General features: G+C 56.8%; 1 protein-coding gene across 1 annotated transcript in view; it reads right to left on the reverse strand.

Annotated features, from left to right (window-relative positions):
- Positions 1 to 3,055: 3,055 nt before the first annotated feature.
- The window catches only part of rint1 (RAD50 interactor 1), a 34,710-nt gene continuing 11,788 nt past the window's right edge, over positions 3,056 to 25,977 (reverse strand). Inside the window, exons 6-15 of the mRNA XM_079262878.1 lie at positions 25,677 to 25,851; positions 25,253 to 25,363; positions 24,624 to 24,849; positions 24,339 to 24,476; positions 24,170 to 24,264; positions 10,197 to 10,301; positions 9,871 to 10,091; positions 9,624 to 9,804; positions 8,454 to 8,572; positions 3,056 to 3,329 (exon numbers count right to left, since the gene is read on the reverse strand). Coding sequence (XP_079119004.1) covers positions 3,116 to 3,329; positions 8,454 to 8,572; positions 9,624 to 9,804; positions 9,871 to 10,091; positions 10,197 to 10,301; positions 24,170 to 24,264; positions 24,339 to 24,476; positions 24,624 to 24,849; positions 25,253 to 25,363; positions 25,677 to 25,851 — 1,585 coding nt within the window. The 3' untranslated portion in view covers positions 3,056 to 3,115. The remainder of the gene's footprint in view (positions 3,330 to 8,453; positions 8,573 to 9,623; positions 9,805 to 9,870; positions 10,092 to 10,196; positions 10,302 to 24,169; positions 24,265 to 24,338; positions 24,477 to 24,623; positions 24,850 to 25,252; positions 25,364 to 25,676; positions 25,852 to 25,977) is intronic.

Genomic DNA, 25,977 nt, shown 5'->3' on the forward strand with positions numbered 1-25,977 from the left:
CAATGATTATCTGCAATGATTTAACTACTGACTTCAGAATTTTAGTTGTATTCACAAACTATTTGAAATTATCTTTAGCTTCTTGACAGGAGTTCAACCTTTCACACCTTTTTGCAATTCTGCTGATTGTGTGCTACTTCACACATTTAAATCTAAAGCGCTTTTGTCGATTCCACACTGCAGGAAGTTTAAAAAAACAAAACATTCTCATTGTAGTGGTTAAAGGACTTGCCTCTTGTTCAGATGTTTGTGGGTTCAAATCCTGATGTGGTGCCATAATAAATCAAGTAGGATAGCTGTGCTGCTTCTCCAAATGGTGTTGCAATTATGTATCAATCATTCAGCATAAAAGGGCATTCACATTTGCTCTTATTATTTTTTAATAATAATAAATGTAAATAATAAATAAAATTCACAGCTATGCTGATGATACGCAGCTTTATGTCACCATGTCCCCTAATGACACCAACCCAGCTGATGTCTTGTTGAAGTGTATCTTAGAAATCAAATCATGGATGGCAGCAAAGTTCCTCCAGCTAAACCAGGACAAGACTGAGGTTCTAGTTGTGGGCTCTGAGGCAGAGAAGGAGAAACTAAACGACAAACTTAGAACTCTGGCATTAGAACCCCTTGACCAAGTGAGAACCTCACAGTCATATATGACTCCAAACTCAGGTTTAACATCCACATTAAGAATGTCACAAAGACTTCTTTTTTGTCATCTGAAAAATATTGCCAGAGTTTGACTGTTTTTCACTCAGGCTGATGCAGAGACTCTTATCCACGCCTTTGCCACCTTGTGATGGCTGTGTCTACAGCCACACATGGGTGATCAAATGCATTACATACACTTAGATTTATTTTTGTTTAACCAGGATTTAATTTGCAGACCAATATTTTTTTATCAGACATCCATTTCACAGAGCATCACAAATATTCTGAAAGAGCGTGTATTTTAGCTTGTTGTGATGGAATGGTTTTCATTTGGGGTTTGTTCCTTGAGTTCCAGTGGCTCCAGTCCCTTGGCTGTGAACCAGCAGGTGGCCACGGGGTGGAGCCAACTAAGTGGACCAAACCAGTGGGAGAGATGGGAGGGGGAATTTAGAGTTTTCTTCTGTTCATTTAGCTTTGTTTTTGGGTCTCATCCCCTTTGTCTTTTGTTTGGGCTGATCAGCCACTATTTAAGTTTACCCTTGTGTGTCATTTGTTAGGTCAGTTTGTTTCATTTTGTTTGAGTTACTTATGTTACAAATTCTTTGATTATAGTTTTGTTAAGTTGAACTCTTTTATAGGCCTGATTTATTCATTTGTGTTCAAAGAACTTTTTCTTTTTTTGGGTCAAAATAAAACCCCCCCCTTTTTTTTTTCCAACTTTCAACCTGTGCCTGACTGCTTCACTGCTCGGCCCATCACACACCTGTAGGATGGATTATTGTAATGCTCTTCTTTCTGGTCTCCCAGCCAAAACTTCAGCACCTCTGCAGTTGCTGCAGAATCGCTGCTGCACGTTTGCTTAGAGAGGGAGAGCATACATTACCATCCTAAAGTCTCTGCATTGGCTTCCAGTGTGCTTCAGGGTTTATTTTAAGCTTTTACTACTGGTTTTTAAGACTCTTAATGGCCTTGGGCCTTCTTATTTATTGGATATCCTCAGGAACTACGAGCCACCCAGGGCCCTCAGGTCCTCTAATAGGTGACTTTTACAAATTCCAAACATTTTAACAAAGACTCACGGTGAGTCTTGTTTTTATGCTCCACATTTGTGGAACAGTCTGCAGGAGGACCTGAGGATGATGGATACTGTTGAGGTTTTTAAACGTCGGCTCAAGAGCCATCTTTTTAATCGGGCTTTTAATAAGTTCTATTTTTAGACTTTTTTGTCATTTAAATTATTTACCTTGTTGAATTTTATGTTTTTTTTTTTGAGGCAGTCATGATTAGTGTCCCAATGTGGATCCCTAAGATTGGTTTGAGAATGTTTAATGTGTTTTATCTATGTGAGTGTGTGTGTGAAAAGTGAGCATATGTGTTAGACTTTGGGTAAATTCTATAATTTTTGTATGTGAAGGCATGTTTTAACCTTGTTTTATGTTTGCTTTATATAGCTTTTTAGCACTCTGTTATTTTTGTATGAAAAGTGCTATATAAATAAACTTTGATAAAGAAAACAGTGCCCCAATGTTCCAGGTCTACTCAGTTTTAAAAAAAATCCCATTTTATTTAATATACCCAGTCCAACAGCTGTAAATTGGACTGGTCTGGCTGAGCTGGGATGGACCTGATAACTCTGCTGCGCTGTGCAGCTTCGCATTTCATGAGGTAAGAATTCTTCATTCACATTTTCTAAACATGAAGATTAAACATTCCAGTTAGGCCAACAGAAACACTGATCATTTGTAAAATGAGACAAAAAGAAGTTGAAAATGAATCTTTCACTGAAATCCTGATGTAAGTTAAGTCATCCATCCATGGTTGGATCACAGAGGCAACAGGTTTAGGAGAGAGACCTAGACTAGGATGATCCTGAGATGTTCCTATGCTTGAAGGGATGTATAATGTGAAGCATCAAGGCATATATTTATATCCTATCGATGGTTTTATTCCTACATTCAGTTAAAAACAGTAATTGAGGGATGGGAGTTCATTCAAACTGGGGTGGGTATGAAGAATATACATTTTAGTAATACATTACAATGGGACTTGAGTTGATTATCCATCCAGCGCGCTCCTCTGTTAGACATGTCCAGAAATCCTCCATGGTTTTCTGGACATGGTCAGAATGGTTTCAGAAGCTGATTGGATCCTTGATCTCTGTCTCCTTTCTGTTATTTATTTGGGAAGTTTTCTTTTTATTTGTTTTTATTTATTGAATTTGCCTTTTGGGATTAATAGAGAATTTTCCATTTATTTTTCATTTTTTCCATTTCGTTTCATTTTTGTTTTCAGGGTTAAAACCAGAATTCAGTCAGTGTCAGGACAAGAGGAAGGAAAGAAAAGGTGATCTGAGTTTATTCTTAGCTCTAACTGCACGTACAGAACAGAAGCATTTCCACGTTGTTGGTCACAGATAGCGCTGTGGTCAGTCATGTGACAGCAGGGGGGAGGGGGGTGGGGGTTACTGGCCAGGCCAGGAGGCTCTGAGGTTGAGGAGAATCAACACATCACATGGAGCTAAGCAGTACACTCCCATCTCGTTGAGGACAGACTCCGGTGGGGGGTCTCCTCGGCCTTCCCAGTCCCTGGTGTCCAGCTCCGTCTCTTTTAGGACGGACTTGAGCAGAACAGCAGAACCCACCGCCAGACAGAGAACGATGCAGGCCTCCTTCACACTGCAGAGACATGCACACGTCTCAGAAAACACTCCTTCCTGCTGGGATTCTACATGTTAAACTGGATCCAACTGAATCATCTACAGGACAAATCTCATAAAAACAATAAAACCCCAAACTGATCCTGTTGATCCGGATCTCTGGCTTGATGATACCTGTCCATCAGTGCCGACCAATCAGAACAAAGCGTACATTTCATACAATCCAGTTTTGTGCAAACAGAAATAGTTGTCTATTTTTAAGATCAATAATCCACATCTACATGGAATAATAATCTAAGTGTGTTTTCCCACAGCCTGATGAAAACTTCAAGCCTGAAACATCCTCCACGAGAAGTCGGAACGTTTCTCTTGTTCTCGACGCCTCGAGCAGAAAAAAATGCCATTTTCTTCTCGCAGACATGATTGAAGACGGTTCTCGACACATCAGGCTTGCAGAACTTTTTCCTTGTGGGGTTCAGATGCACAACCCGCCGTATGCACAACCCGCCGTATTCACAACCCGCCGCATTCACAACCCGCCGTATTCACACCCCGCCGTATGCACAACCCGCCGTATTCACAACCCGCCGCATTCACAACCCGCCGCATTCACAACCCGCCGCATTCACAACCCGCCGTATTCACACCCCGCCGTATGCACAACCCGCCGTATTCACAACCCGCCGTATTCACAACCCGCCGTATTCACAACCCGCCGTATTCACAACCCGCCGTATTCACAACCCGCCGCATTCACAACCCGCCGCATTCACAACCCGCCGCATTCACAACCCGCCGCATTCACAACCCGCCGCATTCACAACCCGCCGCATTCACAACCCGCCGCATTCACAACCCGCCGCATTCACAACCCGCCGCATTCACAACCCGCCGCATTCACAACCCGCCGCATTCACACCCCGCCGTATGCACAACCCGCCGTATTCACAACCCGCCGCATTCACAACCCGCCGTATTCACACCCCGCCGTATGCACAACCCGCCGCATTCACAACCCGCCGCATTCACAACCCGCCGCATTCACAACCCGCCGCATTCACAACCCGCCGCATTCACAACCCGCCGCATTCACAACCCGCCGCATGCACAACCCGCCGCATGCACCCCCCGCCGCATGCACAACCCGCCGCATGCACAACCCGCCGCATGCACCCCCCGCCGCATGCACAACCCGCCGCATGCACAACCCGCCGCATTCACACCCCGCCGCATGCACACCCCGCCGCATGCACACCCCGCCGCATGCACAACCCGCCGTATTCACAACCCGCCGCATGCACACCCCGCCGCATGCACAACCCGCCGCATTCACAACCCGCCGCATTCACAACCCGCCGCATGCACAACCCGCCGCATGCACACCCCGCCGCATGCACAACCCGCCGTATTCACAACCCGCCGCATGCACAACCCGCGGTATGCACAACCCGCCGTATTCACAACCCGCCGCATGCACAACCCGCCGCATGCACAACCCGCCGCATGCACAACCCGCCGCATGCACAACCCGCGGTATTCACAACCCGCGGTATGCACAACCCGCCGTATTCACAACCCGCCGCATGCACAACCCGCCGCATTCACAACCCGCCGCATGCACAACCCGCCGCATGCACAACCCGCGGTATTCACAACCCGCCGTATTCACAACCCGCGGTATTCACAACCCGCCGCATGCACAACCCGCCGCATGCACAACCCGCCGCATTCACAACCCGCCGCATTCACACCGCCGCATGCACACCCCGCCGCATGCACAACCCGCCGCATTCACAACCCGCCGCATGCACAACCCGCCGCATGCACAACCCGCCGCATGCACAACCCGCGGTATTCACAACCCGCGGTATGCACAACCCGCCGTATTCACAACCCGCCGCATGCACAACTCGCGGTATTCACAACCCGCCGTATTCACAACCCGCGGTATTCACAACCCGCCGTATTCACAACCCGCCGCATGCACAACCCGCCGCATTCACACCCCGCCGCATGCACACCCCGCCGCATGCACACCCCGCCGCATTCACAACCCGCCGCATTCACAACCCGCCGCATGCACAACCCGCCGCATTCACACCCCGCCGCATGCACACCCCGCCGCATGCACAACCCGCCGCATGCACAACCCGCCGCATGCACAACCCGCCGCATTCACAACCCGCCGCATTCACAACCCGCCGCATGCACACCCCGCCGCATGCACACCCCGCCGCATGCACACCCCGCCGCATGCACACCCCGCCGCATTCACAACCCGCCGCATTCACAACCCGCCGCATTCACACCCCGCCGCATGCACAACCCGCCGCATGCACAACCCGCCGCATGCACAACCCGCCGCATTCACAACCCGCCGCATTCACAACCCGCCGTATGCACAACCCGCCGCATGCACACCCCGCCGCATGCACACCCCGCCGCATGCACACCCCGCCGCATGCACAACCCGCCGCATGCACAACCCGCCGCATGCACAACCCGCCGCATGCACACCCCGCCGTATTCACAACCCGCCGCATTCACAACCCGCCGCATTCACACCCCGCCGCATGCACAACCCGCCGCATTCACAACCCGCCGCATTCACAACCCGCCGTATTCACAACCCGCCGTATTCACAACCCGCCGTATTCACAACCCGCCGTATTCACAACCCGCCGTATTCACAACCCGCCGTATGCACAACCCGCCGTATTCACAACCCGCCGTATTCACACCCCGCCGCATGCACAACCCGCCGTATTCACAACCCGCCGTATGCACAACCCGCCGTATGCACACCCCGCCGTATTCACAACCCGCCGTATTCACAACCCGCCGTATTCACAACCCGCCGCATTCACAACCCGCCGCATTCACAACCCGCCGCATTCACAACCCGCCGTATGCACAACCCGCCGTATTCACAACCCGCCGTATTCACAACCCGCCGTATTCACAACCCGCCGTATTCACAACCCGCCGTATGCACAACCCGCCGTATTCACAACCCGCCGTATTCACACCCCGCCGCATGCACAACCCGCCGTATTCACAACCCGCCGTATTCACAACCCGCCGCATTCACAACCCGCCGTATGCACAACCCGCCGTATTCACAACCCGCCGTATTCACAACCCGCCGTATTCACAACCCGCCGTATTCACAACCCGCCGTATTCACAACCCGCCGTATGCACAACCCGCCGTATTCACAACCCGCCGCATGCACAACCCGCCGCATGCACAACCCGCGGTATGCACAACCCGCCGTATTCACAACCCGCCGTATTCACAACCCGCCGTATTCACAACCCGCGGTATGCACAACCCGCCGTATTCACAACCCGCCGTATTCACAACCCGCCGTATTCACAACCCGCCGTATTCACAACCCGCCGCATGCACAACCCGCGGTATGCACAACCCGCCGTATTCACAACCCGCCGTATTCACAACCCGCCGTATGCACAACCCGCCGTATGCACAACCCGCCGTATTCACAACCCGCCGTATTCACAACCCGCCGCATTCACAACCCGCCGCATTCACAACCCGCGGTATGCACAACCCGCGGTATGCACAACCCGCCGTATTCACAACCCGCCGTATTCACAACCCGCCGCATGCACAACCCGCCGTATTCACAACCCGCCGCATGCACAACCCGCCGTATTCACAACCCGCCGTATTCACAACCCGCCGCATTCACAACCCGCCGTATTCACAACCCGCCGTATTCACAACCCGCCGCATTCACAACCCGCCGTATTCACAACCCGCCGTATGCACAACCCGCCGTATTCACAACCCGCCGTATTCACAACCCGCCGCATGCACAACCCGCGGTATGCACAACCCGCCGCATTCACACCCCGCCTCATTCACACCCCGCCGCATTCACACCCCGCCGCATGCACACCCCGCCGCATGCACAACCCGCCGCATTCACAACCCGCCGCATTCACACCCCGCCTCATTCACACCCCGCCGCATTCACACCCCGCCGCATGCACACCCCGCCGCATGCACAACCCGCCGCATTCACAACCCGCCGCATTCACAACCCGCCGCATTCACACCCCGCCTCATTCACACCCCGCCGCATTCACACCCCGCCGCATTCACACCCCGCCGCATGCACACCCCGCCGCATGCACAACCCGCCGTATTCACAACCCGCCGTATTCACAACCCGCCGCATGCACAACCCGCCGCATGCACAACCAGCGGTATGCACAACCCGCCGTATTCACAACCCGCCGTATTCACAACCCGCCGTATTCACAACCCGCCGTATTCACAACCCGCCGCATGCACAACCCGCCGTATTCACAACCCGCCGCATTCACAACCCGCCGCATGCACAACCCGCCGTATGCACAACCCGCCGTATGCACAACCCGCCGTATTCACAACCCGCCGCATGCACAACCCGCCGTATTCACAACCCGCCGCATTCACAACCCGCCGTATGCACAACCCGCCGTATTCACAACCCGCCGCATGCACAACCCGCGGTATGCACAACCCGCCGTATTCACAACCCGCCGTATTCACAACCCGCCGTATTCACACCCCGCCGTATTCACAACCCGCCGTATTCACAACCCGCGGTATGCACAACCCGCCGTATTCACAACCCGCCGTATTCACAACCCGCCGTATTCACAACCCGCGGTATGCACAACCCGCCGTATTCACAACCCGCCGTATTCACAACCCGCCGCATGCACAACCCGCCGTATGCACAACCCGCCGTATGCACAACCCGCCGTATGCACAACCCGCCGTATTCACAACCCGCCGTATTCACACCCCGCCGTATTCACAACCCGCCGTATTCACAACCCACCGTATTCACACCTCACCCTGCCGCAGGGAAAGTTAAATATGAAATAACCGGGTTCGTTGCACATAAAAGCAGACATCACCGCCTGCAGTGATCCCTTCCCGCTGCAGACGAAGCTGCTCATGGAGGGTCGGACAAGCTTTACACACCATAAGAACCACAAATCACAATAATGTTTACATGAACTGACTGGAAAACTCCAGCATTGGCTGATCCAGATCTCAGAAAAGGGATGAATCGTCGGCGCGTGGAGCTGGACTACGGTGGAGACGTCATGTTCAGACTCACTGTTTAAAGAAGTTCTCGGGTCTCTTGCAGTAGTGACCAAACAGAGGAAAGAGGTTTCTGTTCATGTCAAACTGAAGCTGAGCGGCTCCACCGTCGCTGAAGTGGTTGGACAGGATCACCTGGAGGAGAAGGGATGGACATCAGCTCCACATTTTACATTTTTATCATTTAAAACCTTTTTGGGGGGGCGGGACGTTATCGACACGATACAATTCATTTAGGCAATAATTACCATCTGAAATGTAAAAACATTACGAACCGGGTCGAACCGGACTGTGAACCAGACTGTGCTGGACGATAACGAACCGGACTGTGCTGGACGATAACGAACCGGGTCGAACCGGACTGTGCTGGACGATAACGAACCGGACTGTGCTGGACGATAACGAACCGGGTCGAACCGGACTGTGCTGGACGATAACGAACCGGGTCGAACCGGACTGTGCTGGACGATAACGAACCGGACTGTGCTGGACGATAACGAACCGGACTATGCTGGACGATAACGAACCGGACTGTGCTGGACGATAACGAACCGGACTATGCTGGACGATAACGAACCGGACTGTGAACCGGACTGTGCTGGACGATAACGAACCGGACTATGCTGGACGATAACGAACCGGACTATGCTGGACGATAACGAACCGGACTGTGAACCGGACTATGCTGGACGATAACGAACCGGACTGTGCTGGACGATAACGAACCGGACTGTGCTGGACGATAACGAACCGGACTGTGAACCGGACTGTGCTGGACGATAACGAACCGGACTGTGCTGGACGATAACGAACCGGACTGTGAACCGGACTATGCTGGACGATAACGAACCGGACTGTGCTGGACGATAACGAACCGGACTGTGAACCGGACTGTGCTGGACGATAACGAACCGGACTGTGCTGGACGATAACGAACCGGACTGTGCTGGACGATAACGAACCGGACTGTGCTGGACGATAACGAACCGGACTGTGAACCGGACTGTGCTGGACGATAACGAACCGGACTGTGCTGGACGATAACGAACCGGACTGTGCTGGACGATAACGAACCGGACTGTGAACCGGACTGTACTGGACGATAACAAACCGGGTCGAACCAGACTGTGCTGGATGATAACAAACCGGACCGACTTGAAAGAAGGGATGAACAGCGTCGGCTTACCTCCTGATACAGGAAGTTGTCCAGTCTCTCTGCCAGACCCTGCCAGGCCAGCTGGAAGAGAGGAAGACTCAGAAGCTGATGAAGATCCAGTAATCTGTCTCTCACGCAGAGCATCATGGGACATGCTGAGCTGGACAAGGACATGGTGGACTGGTCCTGCTGAGACGGAAGGGACAACCACCTGCAGGGAGCCAGAAATGAAGCTGGATGCTGGGATCTGCTGCCACATGGCAGTTCTTCCTCTCACCTTTCCTGACAGTACGGTTTGGCTTTTTCTGCCGTGTCCTTCATGAGAAACTCCAGCAGTCTTCCCAGCATGTCTCCTTTCAGCCGGTCGAGCAGCGCCAGCAGACCGTCAAACAGCGAGCCCTCCAAGGAAGCCAGGCGCCCCACTTCCATCATGCCCAGACCCCCCAGCACCGCTTCCTCGCCGAGCGAAACAGCTGCCTGCTGCAGCTGCAGGAAAAACTGAGGAGAGGAGAAGTCTGAACGTCGCTGATACTCGACCCGCAGCTGGTCTGAACCAGTTCCCATTTAATGTGAACAGGAGCAAAAGGAAAATCCACATGGTACCACATCATCCGCCCAGTCTCTCAGGATGGTAGAAATGTAGTTGACTGCATTGAGGATGGCGCAGTAGCGGACTCCCAGCGGGCAGCGAGACTCCACCTTCATCACCTGGGAAACACAGAGAAAGCAGCAGCATCAGCCTCCTCGGCTCTACGGGACGATAAAGCAGCAACCTCCTCGGCTCTACGGGACGATAAAGCAGCAACCTCCTCGGCTCTACGGGACGATGAAGCAGCAGCCTCCTCGGCTCTACGGGACGATAAAGCAGCAGCCTCCTCGGCTCTACGGGACGATAAAGCAGCAGCCTCCTCGGCTCTACGGGACGATGAAGCAGCAGCCTCCTCGGCTCTACGGGACGATAAAGCAGCAGCCTCCTCGGCTCTACGGGACGATAAAGCATCAGCCTCCCCGGCTCTACGGGACGATAAAGCAGCAGCCTCCCGGGCTCTACGGGACGATAAAGCAGCAGCCTCCCAGGCTCTACGGGACGATAAAGCAGCAGCCTCCTCGGCTCTACGGGACGATAAAGCAGCAGCCTCCTGGAGTCTACGGGACGATAAAGCATCAGCCTCCCCGGCTCTACGGGACGATAAAGCAGCAGCCTCCTCGGCTCTACGGGACGATAAAGCAGCAGCCTCCTGGAGTCTACGGGACGATAAAGCATCAGCCTCCCCGGCTCTACGTGACGATAAAGCAGCAGCCTCCCCGGCTCTACGGGACGATAAAGCAGCAGCCTCCTCGGCTCTACGGGACGATAAAGCAGCAGCCTCCTCGGCTCTACGGGACGATAAAGCAGCAGCCTCCTCGGCTCTACGGGACGATAAAGCAGCAGCCTCCTGGGCTCTACGGGACGATAGCCTCCTGGGCTCTACGGGACGATAAAGCAGCAGCCTCCCCGGCTCTACGGGACGATAAAGCAGCAGCCTCCCCGGCTCTACGGGACGATAAAGCAGCAGCCTCCCCGGCTCTACGGGACGATAAAGCAGCAGCCTCCCCGGCTCTACGGGACGATAAAGCAGCAGCCTCCCCGGCTCTACGGGACGATAAAGCAGCAGCCTCCTCGGCTCTACGGGACGATAAAGCAGCAGCCTCCCCGGATCTACGGGACGATAAAGCAGCAGCCTCCTCGGCTCTACGGGACGATAAAGCAGCAGCCTCCTCGGCTCTACGGGACGATAAAGCATCAGCCTCCTCGGCTCTACGGGACGATAAAGCAGCAGCCTCCTGGGCTCTACGGGACGATAAAGCAGCAGCCTCCTCGGCTCTACGGGACGATAAAGCAGCAGCCTCCTGGAGTCTACGGGACGATAAAGCATCAGCCTCCTCGGCTCTACGGGACGATAAAGCAGCAGCCTCCTGGAGTCTACGGGACGATAAAGCAGCAGCCTCCTGGGCTCTACGGGACGATAAAGCAGCAGCCTCCTCGGCTCTACGGGACGATAAAGCAGCAGCCTCCTCGGCTCTACGGGACGATAAAGCATCAGCCTCCTGGGCTCTACGGGACAATAAAGCATCAGCCTCCCCGGCTCTACGGGACGATAAAGCAGCAGCCTCCCGGGCTCTACGGGACGATAAAGCAGCAGCCTCCCAGGCTCTACGAGACGATAAAGCAGCAGCCTCCTCGGCTCTACGGGACGATAAAGCAGCAGCCTCCTGGAGTCTACGGGACGATAAAGCATCAGCCTCCCCGGCTCTACGGGACGATAAAGCAGCAGCCTCCTCGGCTCTACGGGACGATAAAGCAGCAGCCTCCTGGAGTCTACGGGACGATAAAGCATCAGCCTCCCCGGCTCTACGGGACGATAAAGCAGCAGCCTCCCCGGCTCTACGGGACGATAAAGCATCAGCCTCCCCGGCTCTACGTGACGATAAAGCAGCAGCCTCCCCGGCTCTACGGGACGATAAAGCAGCAGCCTCCTCGGCTCTACGGGACGATAAAGCAGCAGCCTCCTCGGCTCTACGGGACGATAAAGCAGCAGCCTCCTGGGCTCTACGGGACGATAGCCTCCTGGGCTCTACGGGACGATAAAGCAGCAGCCTCCTGGACTCTACGGGACGATAAAGCAGCAGCCTCCCGGCTCTACGGGACGATAAAGCAGCAGCCTCCCCGGCTCTACGGGACGATAAAGCAGCAGCCTCCCCGGCTCTACGGGACGATAAAGCAGCAGCCTCCCCGGCTCTACGGGACGATAAAGCAGCAGCCTCCTGGGCTCTACGGGACGATAAAGCAGCAGCCTCCTGGGCTCTGCGGGACGATAAAACAGCAGCCTCCTGGACTCTACGGGACGATAAAGCAGCAGCCTCCTGGACTCTACGGGACGATAAAGCAGCAGCCTCCTGGACTCTACGGGACGATAAAGCAGCAGCCTCCCCGGCTCTACGGGACGATAAAGCAGCAGCCTCCTCGGCTCTACGGGACGATAAAGCAGCAGCCTCCTCGGCTCTACGGGACGATAAAGCATCAGCCTCCTGGGCTCTACGGGACAATAAAGCATCAGCCTCCCCGGCTCTACGGGACGATGAAGCAGCAGCCTCCCGGGCTCTACGGGACGATAAAGCATCAGCCTCCCCGGCTCTACGTGACGATAAAGCAGCAGCCTCCCCGGCTCTACGGGACGATAAAGCAGCAGCCTCCTCGGCTCTACGGGACGATAAAGCAGCAGCCTCCTCGGCTCTACGGGACGATAAAGCAGCAGCCTCCTCGGCTCTACGGGACGATAAAGCAGCAGCCTCCTGGGCTCTACGGGACGATAGCCTCCTGGGCTCTACGGGACGATAAAGCAGCAGCCTCCTGGACTCTACGGGACGATAAAGCAGCAGCCTCCCGGCTCTACGGGACGATAAAGCAGCAGCCTCCCCGGCTCTACGGGACGATAAAGCAGCAGCCTCCCCGGCTCTACGGGACGATAAAGCAGCAGCCTCCCCGGCTCTACGGGACGATAAAGCAGCAGCCTCCTGGGCTCTACGGGACGATAAAGCAGCAGCCTCCTGGGCTCTGCGGGACGATAAAACAGCAGCCTCCTGGACTCTACGGGACGATAAAGCAGCAGCCTCCTGGACTCTACGGGACGATAAAGCAGCAGCCTCCTGGACTCTACGGGACGATAAAGCAGCAGCCTCCCCGGCTCTACGGGACGATAAAGCAGCAGCCTCCTCGGCTCTACGGGACGATAAAGCAGCAGCCTCCTCGGCTCTACGGGACGATAAAGCATCAGCCTCCTGGGCTCTACGGGACAATAAAGCATCAGCCTCCCCGGCTCTACGGGACGATGAAGCAGCAGCCTCCCGGGCTCTACGGGACGATAAAGCATCAGCCTCCCCGGCTCTACGTGACGATAAAGCAGCAGCCTCCCCGGCTCTACGGGACGATAAAGCAGCAGCCTCCTCGGCTCTACGGGACGATAAAGCAGCAGCCTCCTCGGCTCTACGGGACGATAAAGCAGCAGCCTCCTGGGCTCTACGGGACGATAGCCTCCTGGGCTCTACGGGACGATAAAGCAGCAGCCTCCTGGACTCTACGGGACGATAAAGCAGCAGCCTCCCGGCTCTACGGGACGATAAAGCAGCAGCCTCCCCGGCTCTACGGGACGATAAAGCAGCAGCCTCCCCGGCTCTACGGGACGATAAAGCAGCAGCCTCCCCGGCTCTACGGGACGATAAAGCAGCAGCCTCCTCGGCTCTACGGGACGATAAAGCAGCAGCCTCCTGGGCTCTGCGGGACGATAAAACAGCAGCCTCCTGGACTCTACGGGACGATAAAGCAGCAGCCTCCTGGACTCTACGGGACGATAAAGCAGCAGCCTCCTGGACTCTACGGGACGATAAAGCAGCAGCCTCCCCGGCTCTACGGGACGATAAAGCAGCAGCCTCCTCGGCTCTACGGGACGATAAAGCAGCAGCCTCCTCGGCTCTACGGGACGATAAAGCATCAGCCTCCTGGGCTCTACGGGACAATAAAGCATCAGCCTCCCCGGCTCTACGGGACGATGAAGCAGCAGCCTCCCGGGCTCTACGGGACGATAAAGCAGCAGCCTCCTCGGCTCTACGGGACGATAAAGCAGCAGCCTCCCCGGCTCTACGGGACGATAAAGCAGCAGCCTCCTCGGCTCTACGGAACGATAAAGCAGCAGCCTCCCCGGATCTACGGGAAGATAAAGCAGCAGCCTCCTCGGCTCTACGGGACGATAAAGCAGCAGCCTCCTCGGCTCTACGGGACGATAAAGCATCAGCCTCCTCGGCTCTACGGGACGATAAAGCAGCAGCCTCCTGGGCTCTGCGGGACGATAAAGCAGCAGCCTCCTCGGCTCTACGGGACGATAAAGCAGCAGCCTCCTGGAGTCTATGGGACGATAAAGCATCAGCCTCCCCGGCTCTACGGGACGATAAAGCAGCAGCCTCCTCGGCTCTACGGGACGATGAAGCAGCAGCCTCCTGGAGTCTACGGGACGATAGAGCATCAGCCTCCCCGGCTCTACGGGACGATAAAGCAGCAGCCTCCTCGGCTCTACGGGACGATAAAGCAGCAGCCTCCTCGGCTCTACGGGACGATAAAGCAGCAGCCTCCTGGGCTCTACGGGACGATAAAGCAGCAGCCTCCTGGACTCTACGGGACGATAAAGCAGCAGCCTCCTGGACTCTACGGGACGATAAAGCAGCAGCCTCCTGGAGTCTACGGGACGATAAAGCATCAGCCTCCCCGGCTCTACGGGACGATAAAGCAGCAGCCTCCTGGGCTCTACGGGACGATAAAGCAGCAACCTCCTAGGCTCTACGGGACGATAAAGCAGCAGCCTCCTGGGCTCTACGGGACGATAAAGCAGCAGCCTCCTGGACTCTACGGGACGATAAAGCAGCAGCCTCCTGGACTCTACGGGACGATAAAGCAGCAGCCTCCTGGACTCTACGGGACGACAAAGCAGAAGCCTCCTCGGCTCTACGGGACGATAAAGCAGCAGCCTCCTGGGCTCTACGGGACGATAAAGCAGCAGCCTCCTCGGCTCTACGGGACGATAAAGCATCAGCCTCCTGGGCTCTACGGGACAATAAAGCATCAGCCTCACCGGCTCTACGGGACGATAAAGCAGCAGCCTCCCGGGCTCTACGGGACGATAAAGCAGCAGCCTCCCAGGCTCTACGGGACGATAAAGCAGCAGCCTCCTCGGCTCTACGGGACGATAAAGCAGCAGCCTCCTGGAGTCTACGGGACGATAAAGCATCAGCCTCCCCGGCTCTACGGGACGATAAAGCAGCAGCCTCCTCGGCTCTACGGGACGATAAAGCAGCAGCCTCCTGGAGTCTACGGGACGATAAAGCATCAGCCTCCCCGGCTCTACGGGACGATAAAGCAGCAGCCTCCCCGGCTCTACGGGACGATAAAGCAGCAGCCTCCTCGGCTTTACGGGACGATAAAGCAGCAGCCTCCTCGGCTCTACGGGACGATAAAGCAGCAGCCTCCTGGGCTCTACGGGACGATAGCCTCCTCGGCTCTACGGGACGATAAAGCAGCAGCCTCCCCGGCTCTACGGGACGATAAAGCAGCAGCCTCCCCGGCTCTACGGGACGATAAAGCAGCAGCCTCCCCGGCTCTACGGGACGATAAAGCAGCAGCCTCCTCGGCTCTACGGGACGATAAAGCAGCAGCCTCCTGGGCTCTACGGGACGATAAAGAAGCAGCCTCCTGGACTCTACGGGACGATAAAGCAGCAGCCTTCTGGACTCTACGGGACGATAAAGCAGCAGCCTCCTGGACTCTACGGGACGATAAAGCAGCAGCCTCCTGGGCTCTAAGGGACAATAAAGCAGCAGCCTCCCCGGCTCTACGGGACGATGAAGCAGCACCCTCCCCGCTCTACGGGACGATAAAGCAGCAGCCTCCAGGACTCTACGGGACGATAAAGCAGCAGCCTCCTGGGCTCTACGGGACGATAAAGCAGCAGCCTCCCCGGCTCTACGGGACGATAAAGCAGCAGCCTCCCCGGCTCTACGGGACGATAAAGCAGCAGCCTCCTCGGCTCTACGGGACGATAAAGCAGCAGCCTCCCCGGATCTACGGGACGATAAAGCAGCAGCCTCCTCGGCTCTACGGGACGATAAAGCAGCAGCCTCCTCGGCTCTACGGGACGATAAAGCATCAGCCTCCTCGGCTCTACGGGACGATAAAGCAGCAGCCTCCTGGGCTCTACGGGACGATAAAGCAGCAGCCTCCTCGGCTCTACGGGACGATAAAGCAGCAGCCTCCTGGAGTCTACGGGACGATAAAGCATCAGCCTCCCCGGCTCAACGGGACGATAAAGCAGCAGCCTCCTCGGCTCTACGGGACGATGAAGCAGCAGCCTCCTGGAGTCTACGGGACGATAAAGCATCAGCCTCCCCGGATCTACGGGACGATAAAGCAGCAGCCTCCTCGGCTCTACGGGACGATAAAGCAGCAGCCTCCTCGGCTCTACGGGACGATAAAGCAGCAGCCTCCTGGGCTCTACGGGACGATAAAACAGCAGCCTCCTGGACTCTACGGGACGATAAAGCAGCAGCCTCCTGGACTCTACGGGACGATAAAGCAGCAGCCTCCTGGACTCTACGGGACGATAAAGCAGCAGCCTCCCCGGCTCTACGGGACGATAAAGCAGCAGCCTCCTCGGCTCTACGGGACGATAAAGCAGCAGCCTCCTCGGCTCTACGGGACGATACAGCAGCAGCCTCCTGGGCTCTACGGGACGATAAAGCAGCAGCCTCCTGGACTCTACGGGACGATAAAGCAGCAGCCTCCTGGACTCTACGGGACGATAAAGCAGCAGCCTCCTGGACTCTACGGGACGACAAAGAAGAAGCCTCCTCGGCTCTACGGGACGATAAAGCAGCAGCCTCCTGGAGTCTACGGGACGATAAAGCATCAGCCTCCCCGGCTCTACGGGACGATAAAGCAGCAGCCTCCCGGACTCTACGGGACGATAAAGCAGCAGCCTCCTGGGCTCTACGGGACGATAAAGCAGCAGCCTCCTGGAGTCTACGGGACGATAAAGCATCAGCCTCCCCGGCTCTACGGGACGATAAAGCAGCAGCCTCCTCGGCTCTACGGGACGATAAAGCAGCAGCCTCCTGGAGTCTACGGGACGATAAAGCATCAGCCTCCCCGGCTCTACGGGACGATAAAGCAGCAGCCTCCCCGGCTCTACGGGACGATAAAGCAGCAGCCTCCTCGGCTTTACGGGACGATAAAGCAGCAGCCTCCTCGGCTCTACGGGACGATAAAGCAGCAGCCTCCTGGGCTCTACGGGACGATAGCCTCCTCGGCTCTACGGGACGATAAAGCAGCAGCCTCCCCGGCTCTACGGGACGATAAAGCAGCAGCCTCCCCGGCTCTACGGGACGATAAAGCAGCAGCCTCCCCGGCTCTACGGGACGATAAAGCAGCAGCCTCCTCGGCTCTACGGGACGATAAAGCAGCAGCCTCCTGGGCTCTACGGGACGATAAAGAAGCAGCCTCCTGGACTCTACGGGACGATAAAGCAGCAGCCTTCTGGACTCTACGGGACGATAAAGCAGCAGCCTCCTGGACTCTACGGGACGATAAAGCAGCAGCCTCCTGGGCTCTAAGGGACAATAAAGCAGCAGCCTCCCCGGCTCTACGGGACGATGAAGCAGCACCCTCCCCGGCTCTACGGGACGATAAAGCAGCAGCCTCCAGGACTCTACGGGACGATAAAGCAGCAGCCTCCTGGGCTCTACGGGACGATAAAGCAGCAGCCTCCCCGGCTCTACGGGACGATAAAGCAGCAGCCTCCCCGGCTCTACGGGACGATAAAGCAGCAGCCTCCTCGGCTCTACGGGACGATAAAGCAGCAGCCTCCCCGGATCTACGGGACGATAAAGCAGCAGCCTCCTCGGCTCTACGGGACGATAAAGCAGCAGCCTCCTCGGCTCTACGGGACGATAAAGCATCAGCCTCCTCGGCTCTACGGGACGATAAAGCAGCAGCCTCCTGGGCTCTACGGGACGATAAAGCAGCAGCCTCCTCGGCTCTACGGGACGATAAAGCAGCAGCCTCCTGGAGTCTACGGGACGATAAAGCATCAGCCTCCCCGGCTCAACGGGACGATAAAGCAGCAGCCTCCTCGGCTCTACGGGACGATAAAGCAGCAGCCTCCTGGAGTCTACGGGACGATAAAGCATCAGCCTCCCCGGATCTACGGGACGATAAAGCAGCAGCCTCCTCGGCTCTACGGGACGATAAAGCAGCAGCCTCCTCGGCTCTACGGGACGATAAAGCAGCAGCCTCCTGGGCTCTACGGGACGATAAAACAGCAGCCTCCTGGACTCTACGGGACGATAAAGCAGCAGCCTCCTGGACTCTACGGGACGATAAAGCAGCAGCCTCCTGGACTCTACGGGACGATAAAGCAGCAGCCTCCCCTGCTCTACGGGACGATAAAGCAGCAGCCTCCTCGGCTCTACGGGACGATAAAGCAGCAGCCTCCTCGGCTCTACGGGACGATACAGCAGCAGCCTCCTGGGCTCTACGGGACGATAAAGCAGCAGCCTCCTGGACTCTACGGGACGATAAAGCAGCAGCCTCCTGGACTCTACGGGCCGATAAAGCAGCAGCCTCCTGGACTCTACGGGACGACAAAGAAGAAGCCTCCTCGGCTCTACGGGACGATAAAGCAGCAGCCTCCTGGAGTCTACGGGACGATAAAGCATCAGCCTCCCCGGCTCTACGGGACGATAAAGCAGCAGCCTCCCGGACTCTACGGGACGATAAAGCAGCAGCCTCCTGGGCTCTACGGGACGATAAAGCAGCAGCCTCCCCGGCTCTACGGGACGATAAAGCAGCAGCCTCCCGGGCTCTACGGGACGATTAAGCAGCAGCCTCCCCGGCTCTACGGGACGATAAAGCAGCAGCCTCCTGGGCTCTACGGGACGATAAAGCAGCAGCCTCCTGGACTCTACGGGACGATAAAGCAGCAGCCTCCTGGGCTTTAAGGGACAATAAAGCAGCAGCCTCCTGGACTCTACGGGACGATGAAGCAGCACCCTCCCCGGCTCTACGGGACGATAAAGCAGCAGCCTCCTGGACTCTACGGGACGATAAAGCAGCAGCCTCCTGGGCTCTACGGGACATTAAAGCAGCAGCCTCCCCGGCTCTACGGGACGATAAAGCAGCAGCCTCCCCGGCTCTACGGGACGATAAAGCAGCAGCCTCCTCGGCTCTACGGGACGATAAAGCAGCAGCCTCCCCGGCTCTACGGGACGATAAAGCAGTAGCCTCCCGGGCTCTACGGGACGATAAAGCAGCAGCCTCCTCGGCTCTACGGGACGATAAAGCAGCAGCCTCCTCGGCTCTACGGGACGATAAAGCAGCAGCCTCCCCGGCTCTACGGGACGATAAAGCAGCAGCCTCCTCGGCTCTACGGGACGATAAAGCAGCAGCCTCCCCGGATCTACGGGACGATAAAGCAGCAGCCTCCTCGGCTCTACGGGACGATAAAGCAGCAGCCTCCTCGGCTCTACGGGACGATAAAGCAGCAGCCTCCTGGAGTCTACGGGACGATAAAGCATCAGCCTCCCCGGCTCTACGGGACGATAAAGCAGCAGCCTCCCCGGCTCTACGGGACGATAAAGCAGCAGCCTCCCGGCTCTACGGGACGATAAAGCAGCAGCCTCCCCGGCTCTACGGGACGATAAAGCAGCAGCCTCCTCGGCTCTACGGGACGATAAAGCAGCAGCCTCCTGGGCTCTACGGGACGATAAAGCAGCAGCCTCCTGGACTCTACGGGACGATAAAGCAGCAGCCTCCTGGACTCTACGGGACGATAAAGCAGCAGCCTCCTGGACTCTACGGGACGATAAAGCAGCAGCCTCCTGGGCTCTACGGGACGTTAAAGCAGCAGCCTCCCCGGCTCTACGGGACGATAAAGCAGCAGCCTCCCCGGCTCTACGGGACGATAAAGCAGCAGCCTCCTCGGCTCTACGGGACGATAAAGCAGCAGCCTCCCCGGATCTACGGGACGATAAAGCAGCAGCCTCCTCGGCTCTACGGGACGATAAAGCAGCAGCCTCCTCGGCTCTACGGGACGATAAAGCATCAGCCTCCTCGGCTCTACGGGACGATAAAGCAGCAGCCTCCTGGGCTCTACGGGACGATAAAGCAGCAGCCTCCTCGGCTCTACGGGACGATAAAGCAGCAGCCTCCTGGAGTCTACGGGACGATAAAGCATCAGCCTCCCCGGCTCTACGGGACGATAAAGCAGCAGCCTCCTCGGCTCTACGGGACGATAAAGCAGCAGCCTCCTGGAGTCTACGGGACGATAAAGCATCAGCCTCCCCGGCTCTACGGGACGATAAAGCAGCAGCCTCCTCGGCTCTACGGGACGATAAAGCAGCAGCCTCCTCGGCTCTACGGGACGATAAAGCAGCAGCCTCCTGGGCTCTACGGGACGATAAAACAGCAGCCTCCTGGACTCTACGGGACGATAAAGCAGCAGCCTCCCCGGCTCTACGGGACGATAAAGCAGCAGCCTCCCGGGCTCTACGGGACGATTAAGCAGCAGCCTCCCCGGCTCTACGGGACGATAAAGCAGCAGCCTCCTGGGCTCTACGGGACGATAAAGCAGCAGCCTCCCCGGCTCTACGGGACGATAAAGCAGTAGCCTCCCGGGCTCTACGGGACGATAAAGCAGCAGCCTCCTCGGCTCTACGGGACGATAAAGCAGCAGCCTCCTCGGCTCTACGGGACGATAAAGCAGCAGCCTCCCCGGCTCTACGGGACGATAAAGCAGCAGCCTCCTCGGCTCTACGGGACGATAAAGCAGCAGCCTCCCCGGATCTACGGGACGATAAAGCAGCAGCCTCCTCGGCTCTACGGGACGATAAAGCAGCAGCCTCCCCGGCTCTACGGGACGATAAAGCAGCAGCCTCCCCGGCTCTACGGGACGATAAAGCAGCAGCCTCCTCGGCTCTACGGGACGATAAAGCAGCAGCCTCCCCGGATCTACGGGACGATAAAGCAGCAGCCTCCTCGGCTCTACGGGACGATAAAGCAGCAGCCTCCTCGGCTCTACGGGACGATAAAGCATCAGCCTCCTCGGCTCTACGGGACGATAAAGCAGCAGCCTCCTGGGCTCTACGGGACGATAAAGCAGCAGCCTCCTCGGCTCTACGGGACGATAAAGCAGCAGCCTCCTCGGCTCTACGGGACGATAAAGCATCAGCCTCCTTGGCTCTACGGGACGATAAAGCAGCAGCCTCACGGGCTCTACGGGACGATAAAGCAGCAGCCTCCCAGGCTCTACGGGACGATAAAGCAGCAGCCCCCTCGGCTCTACGGGACGATAAAGCATCAGCCTCCCCGGCTCTACGGGACGATAAAGCAGCAGCCTCCTCGGCTCTACGGGACGATAAAGCATCAGCCTCCTCGGCTCTACGGGACGATAAAGCAGCAGCCTCCTGGGCTCTACGGGACGATAAAGCAGCAGCCTCCTTGGCTCTACGGGACGATAAAGCAGCAGCCTCCTGGGCTCTACGGGACGATAAAGCAGCAGCCTCCTCGGCTCTACGGGACGATAAAGCAGCAGCCTCCTGGAGTCTATGGGACGATAAAGCATCAGCCTCCCCGGCTCTACGGGACGATAAAGCAGCAGCCTCCCCGGCTCTACGGGACGATAAAGCAGCAGCCTCCCCGGCTCTACGGGACGATAAAGCAGCAGCCTCCTCGGCTCTACGGGACGATAAATTAGCAGCCTCCTCGGCTCTGCGGGACGATAAAGCAGCAGCCTCCTGGGCTCTACGGGACGATAGCCTCCTCGGCTCTACGGGACGATAAAGCAGCAGCCTCCCCGGCTCTACGGGACGATAAAGCAGCAGCCTCCCCGGCTCTACGGGACGATAAAGCAGCAGCCTCCCGGGCTCTACGGGACGATAAAGCAGCAGCCTCCTCGGCTCTACGGGACGATAAAGCAGCAGCCTCCTGGGCTCTACGGGACGATAAAGCAGCAGCCTCCTGGACTCTACGGGACGATAAAGCAGCAGCCTCCTGGACTCTACGGGACGATAAAGCAGCAGCCTCCTGGACTCTACGGGACGATAAAGCAGCAGCCTCCTGGGCTCTAAGGGACAATAAAGCAGCAGCCTCCTGGACTCTACGGGACGATAAAGCAGCAGCCTCCCCGGCTCTAAGGGACGATAAAGCAGCAGCCTCCCCGGCTCTAAGGGACGATAAAGGAGCAGCCTCCCCGGCTCTACGGGACGATAAAGCAGCAGCCTCCTCGGCTCTACGGGACGATAAAGCAGCAGCCTCCCCGGCTCTATGGGACGATAAAGCAGCAGCCTCCTCGGCTCTACGGGACGATAAAGCAGCAGCCTCCCCGGATCTACGGGACGATAAAGCAGCAGCCTCCTCGGCTCTACGGGACGATAAAGCATCAGCCTCCTCGGCTCTACGGGACGATAAAGCAGCAGCCTCCTGGGCTCTACGGGACGATAAAGCAGCAGCCTCCCCGGCTCTACGGGACGATAAAGCAGCAGCCTCCCGGGCTCTACGGGACGATAAAGCAGCAGCCTCCCAGGCTCTACGGGACGATAAAGCAGCAGCCTCCTCGGCTCTACGGGACGATAAAGCAGCAGCCTCCTGGAGTCTACGGGACGATAAAGCAGCAGCCTCCCCGGCTCTACGGGACGATAAAGCAGCAGCCTCCCCGGCTCTACGGGACGATAAAGCAGCAGCCTCCTTGGCTCTACGGGACGATAAAGCAGCAGCCTCCCCGGCTCTACGGGACGATAAAGCATCAGCCTCCTCGGCTCTACGGCACGATAAAGCAGCAGCCTCCTGGACTCTACGGGACGATAAAGCAGCAGCCTCCTGGGCTCTACGGGACGATAAAGCAGCAGCCTCCCCGGCTCTACGGGACGATAAAGCAGCAGCCTCCTCGGCTCTACGGGACGATAAAGCAGCAGCCTCCTGGACTCTACGGGACGATAAAGCAGCAGCCTCCTCGGCTCTACGGGACGATAAAGCAGCAGCCTCCTCGGCTCTACGGGACGATAAAGCAGCAGCCTCCCAGGCTCTACGGGACGATAAAGCATCAGCCTCCCCGGCTCTACGGGACGATAAAGCATCAGCCTCCCAGGCTCTACGGGACGATAAAGCATCAGCCTCCCAGGCTCTACGGGACGATAAAGCAGCAGCCTCCTGGGCTCTACGGGACGATAAAGCCGCAGCCTGCCCGGCTCTACGGGACGATAAAGCCGCAGCCTCCCGGGCTCTACGGGACGATAAAGCAGCAGCCTCCCGGGCTCTACGGGACGATAAAGCAGCAGCCTCCTGGGCTCTACGGGACGATAAAGCAGCAGCCTCCTGGGCTCTACGGGACGATAAAGCAGCAGCCTCCCCGGCTCTACGGGACGATAAAGCAGCAGCCTCCCCGGCTCTACGGGACGATAAAGCAGCAGCCTCCTGGGCTCTACGGGACGATAAAGCAGCAGCCTCCTGGGCTGGTCTCTACAGGACTCCCCTGCTGCGTCTGCAGCTCGTCTCTGCACCGTGAACAAGTACAGCTGCTGCTCCATCATCCTCATTTTCCTGTTTATTATTTCCACGTTGTTCCGAAGCTGACGAACACTTCCTGTGTCTCGTGGCGTTTCAGCCTCGTGGCGTTGAATCTGTTCACCGCCTTGATAGTCATACACACATTCCTTCCGTTGCCTCCGCTCTATTGGCTTAATTCTATTTCAACGGCGTGATGGCGTGGCGTTGTGAATACGTAAATAATAGGATGGTCTTTAACGGTTCAGGAGACATGTTGTGGTATTTTAGGGAACCTGACACCGGTTTCCCCTGCAGCACGTTACGTTTAGGTGGATGGAGGCGGATGAGAGGAGGGTAGAGACGGATCCTCTCATCCACACCTGCTAGTTTGGGGAGGATTAGAAAGACTCCTGCAGGCTGTGATGTCCCTCTTTCTGGCTGAGTGTTTGGTGTTTACCTGCGTGAGTCGAATACGGAAGTCATCCACCAGTTCCGTCTGCAGCCTGAGGAAGCGGAGCTGGGCAGCCGGACAGGGCAGGGCTCGGTACCGGTCTGCCGGACAGCACAGTCAAGTCAACAGGAGCTTCCATCAAATGTCTGAGGACCAGTTTTCATGAAAGTCTCACCAGTGATGACCTGCAGCAGAGTCATGAAGGTCTCGGCAGAGTCTGGAGCCTTCAGCTCGTCCATGTCGCTGATGTCTTTGTACTGACAGCTCCACGCCCCCTCAGAGGACAGCATGGCGTCCATCTTCTCCACGGCCACTGGAGACACACACACAGACAGATCTAATCCCGCTGGGTCACTCTGCCAGCAGTCTGACCACAGAGCAGCCCAGACCCCGGCCCTTGGCTGGGGGTGTCAGGCTCCGTCTGATGCAGACATCTTCGCCGCGCGCCTCAGAAACTTACTCTTCTTCTCCACGGCGAGCCACTTCTCCAGTACGGTGTCCTCCACCAGGATGTAGAGCAGACCGGGCAGCGCTGGCGGGTACGAGTGGTTGCTCCGCAGCTCCTTCTCAAACTGCAGCACCTCCTCCACCAGGTGGCAGAAGAGCACGTCGTCGTACAGCAGCCTGGCGGCGTCGCCGGCCACCTTCTCCTGGACCAGAGACACCAGACCTCGACACAGCTCCACCTGCACAGACTGACTGATCAGCTGATGGCTTACAGGCTCTCTGTTTGCAAATCTGGAGACATCAGGTTGGACGTTTTACGTCCGCTCTGATCTCCATCTTCAGTCCTCTGAGGGCCACGGTCCTGCAGGTTTTAGATGTTTTCCTGCTCCAACACACCTGATTCAGATGGACAATCCCTTTCACCTGAACCGGGTGTACCGGGTGTGCTGGGTGTACTGGGTGTGCTGGGTGTGCTGGGTGGACCTGCAGGACGGCGGTCCTGGGGACTACAGATGGAGTAGGAAGATGTGGTTTTAAACTAGAACCATTCAGGAGAGTTTTCCTGATCATTCTTCCGGCTCAGAGGCTGAAAAAAGAGACGCTTCGGTGCTTTTCAGACTGAAGCCGTTAGAAACCTCCTACCCGAGCACTGATGCTGGAGCCGGCCCCCTCCAGGGCCGGCTGGATCTTCTCATCCATGAACGGGGCGTTGCTTCCCATCCATATCAGAACCTGAGTGAGGTACCACTCCGGCTGAGAAACAGAGGACAGAAACACGGATTAGCCGGAGCTGCTTGTCCTCGTCTGCAGGACAAACGGGTTCTTTCTGCGGTCCAGGGGTCCTGGAGAGGCCGGAAGATCCAGGGTCAGTGCTGGCTGAAGACACCACGTTTTTGTTTTGGTGGAACGTTCTGGAACAGAACCGGTTCTTTCCAGCCTTTAGGTCCAGGATTTAGTTCCTAACCCGCTGGCTTCTGGAACTTTCTCGGAGAGGAAAGCCTGACAGGATGGAGAGGTAGGAGAGGGTCTGGACCAGGTCTGGAGGAGGACCTGCTCCACATCTCACCTTGTTCAGAGAGTTGGTCTGGCGGTTTCCATGGAAATGAAACCTGAACCTCCGGCTGAGCGGAAGCATCATGATCTGGACGGGCAGGCAGAGTGAGGCAGAGGAGGAAGATGCAGACTGGTTGGAGGCTGGACCTCGAGAAGAAGCTGAAGCCCTCTGAGACACGAGGTCATCGCTGCCAGTCAGCTGATGAAGGTCTTTAACGCAGAAGGTAGACAAGCGAAGCCATGGAGACGTGGCAGGAGGACGTCTCCTGATGGCGGATCAGGAGACGTCCTGCAGAAACCTTCCTTTCCTTTAC

The sequence above is a fragment of the Telmatherina bonti genome, assembly GCF_933228915.1.
Source record: "Telmatherina bonti genome assembly, chromosome: 23".
Lineage (NCBI taxonomy): Eukaryota > Metazoa > Chordata > Actinopteri > Atheriniformes > Telmatherinidae > Telmatherina > Telmatherina bonti.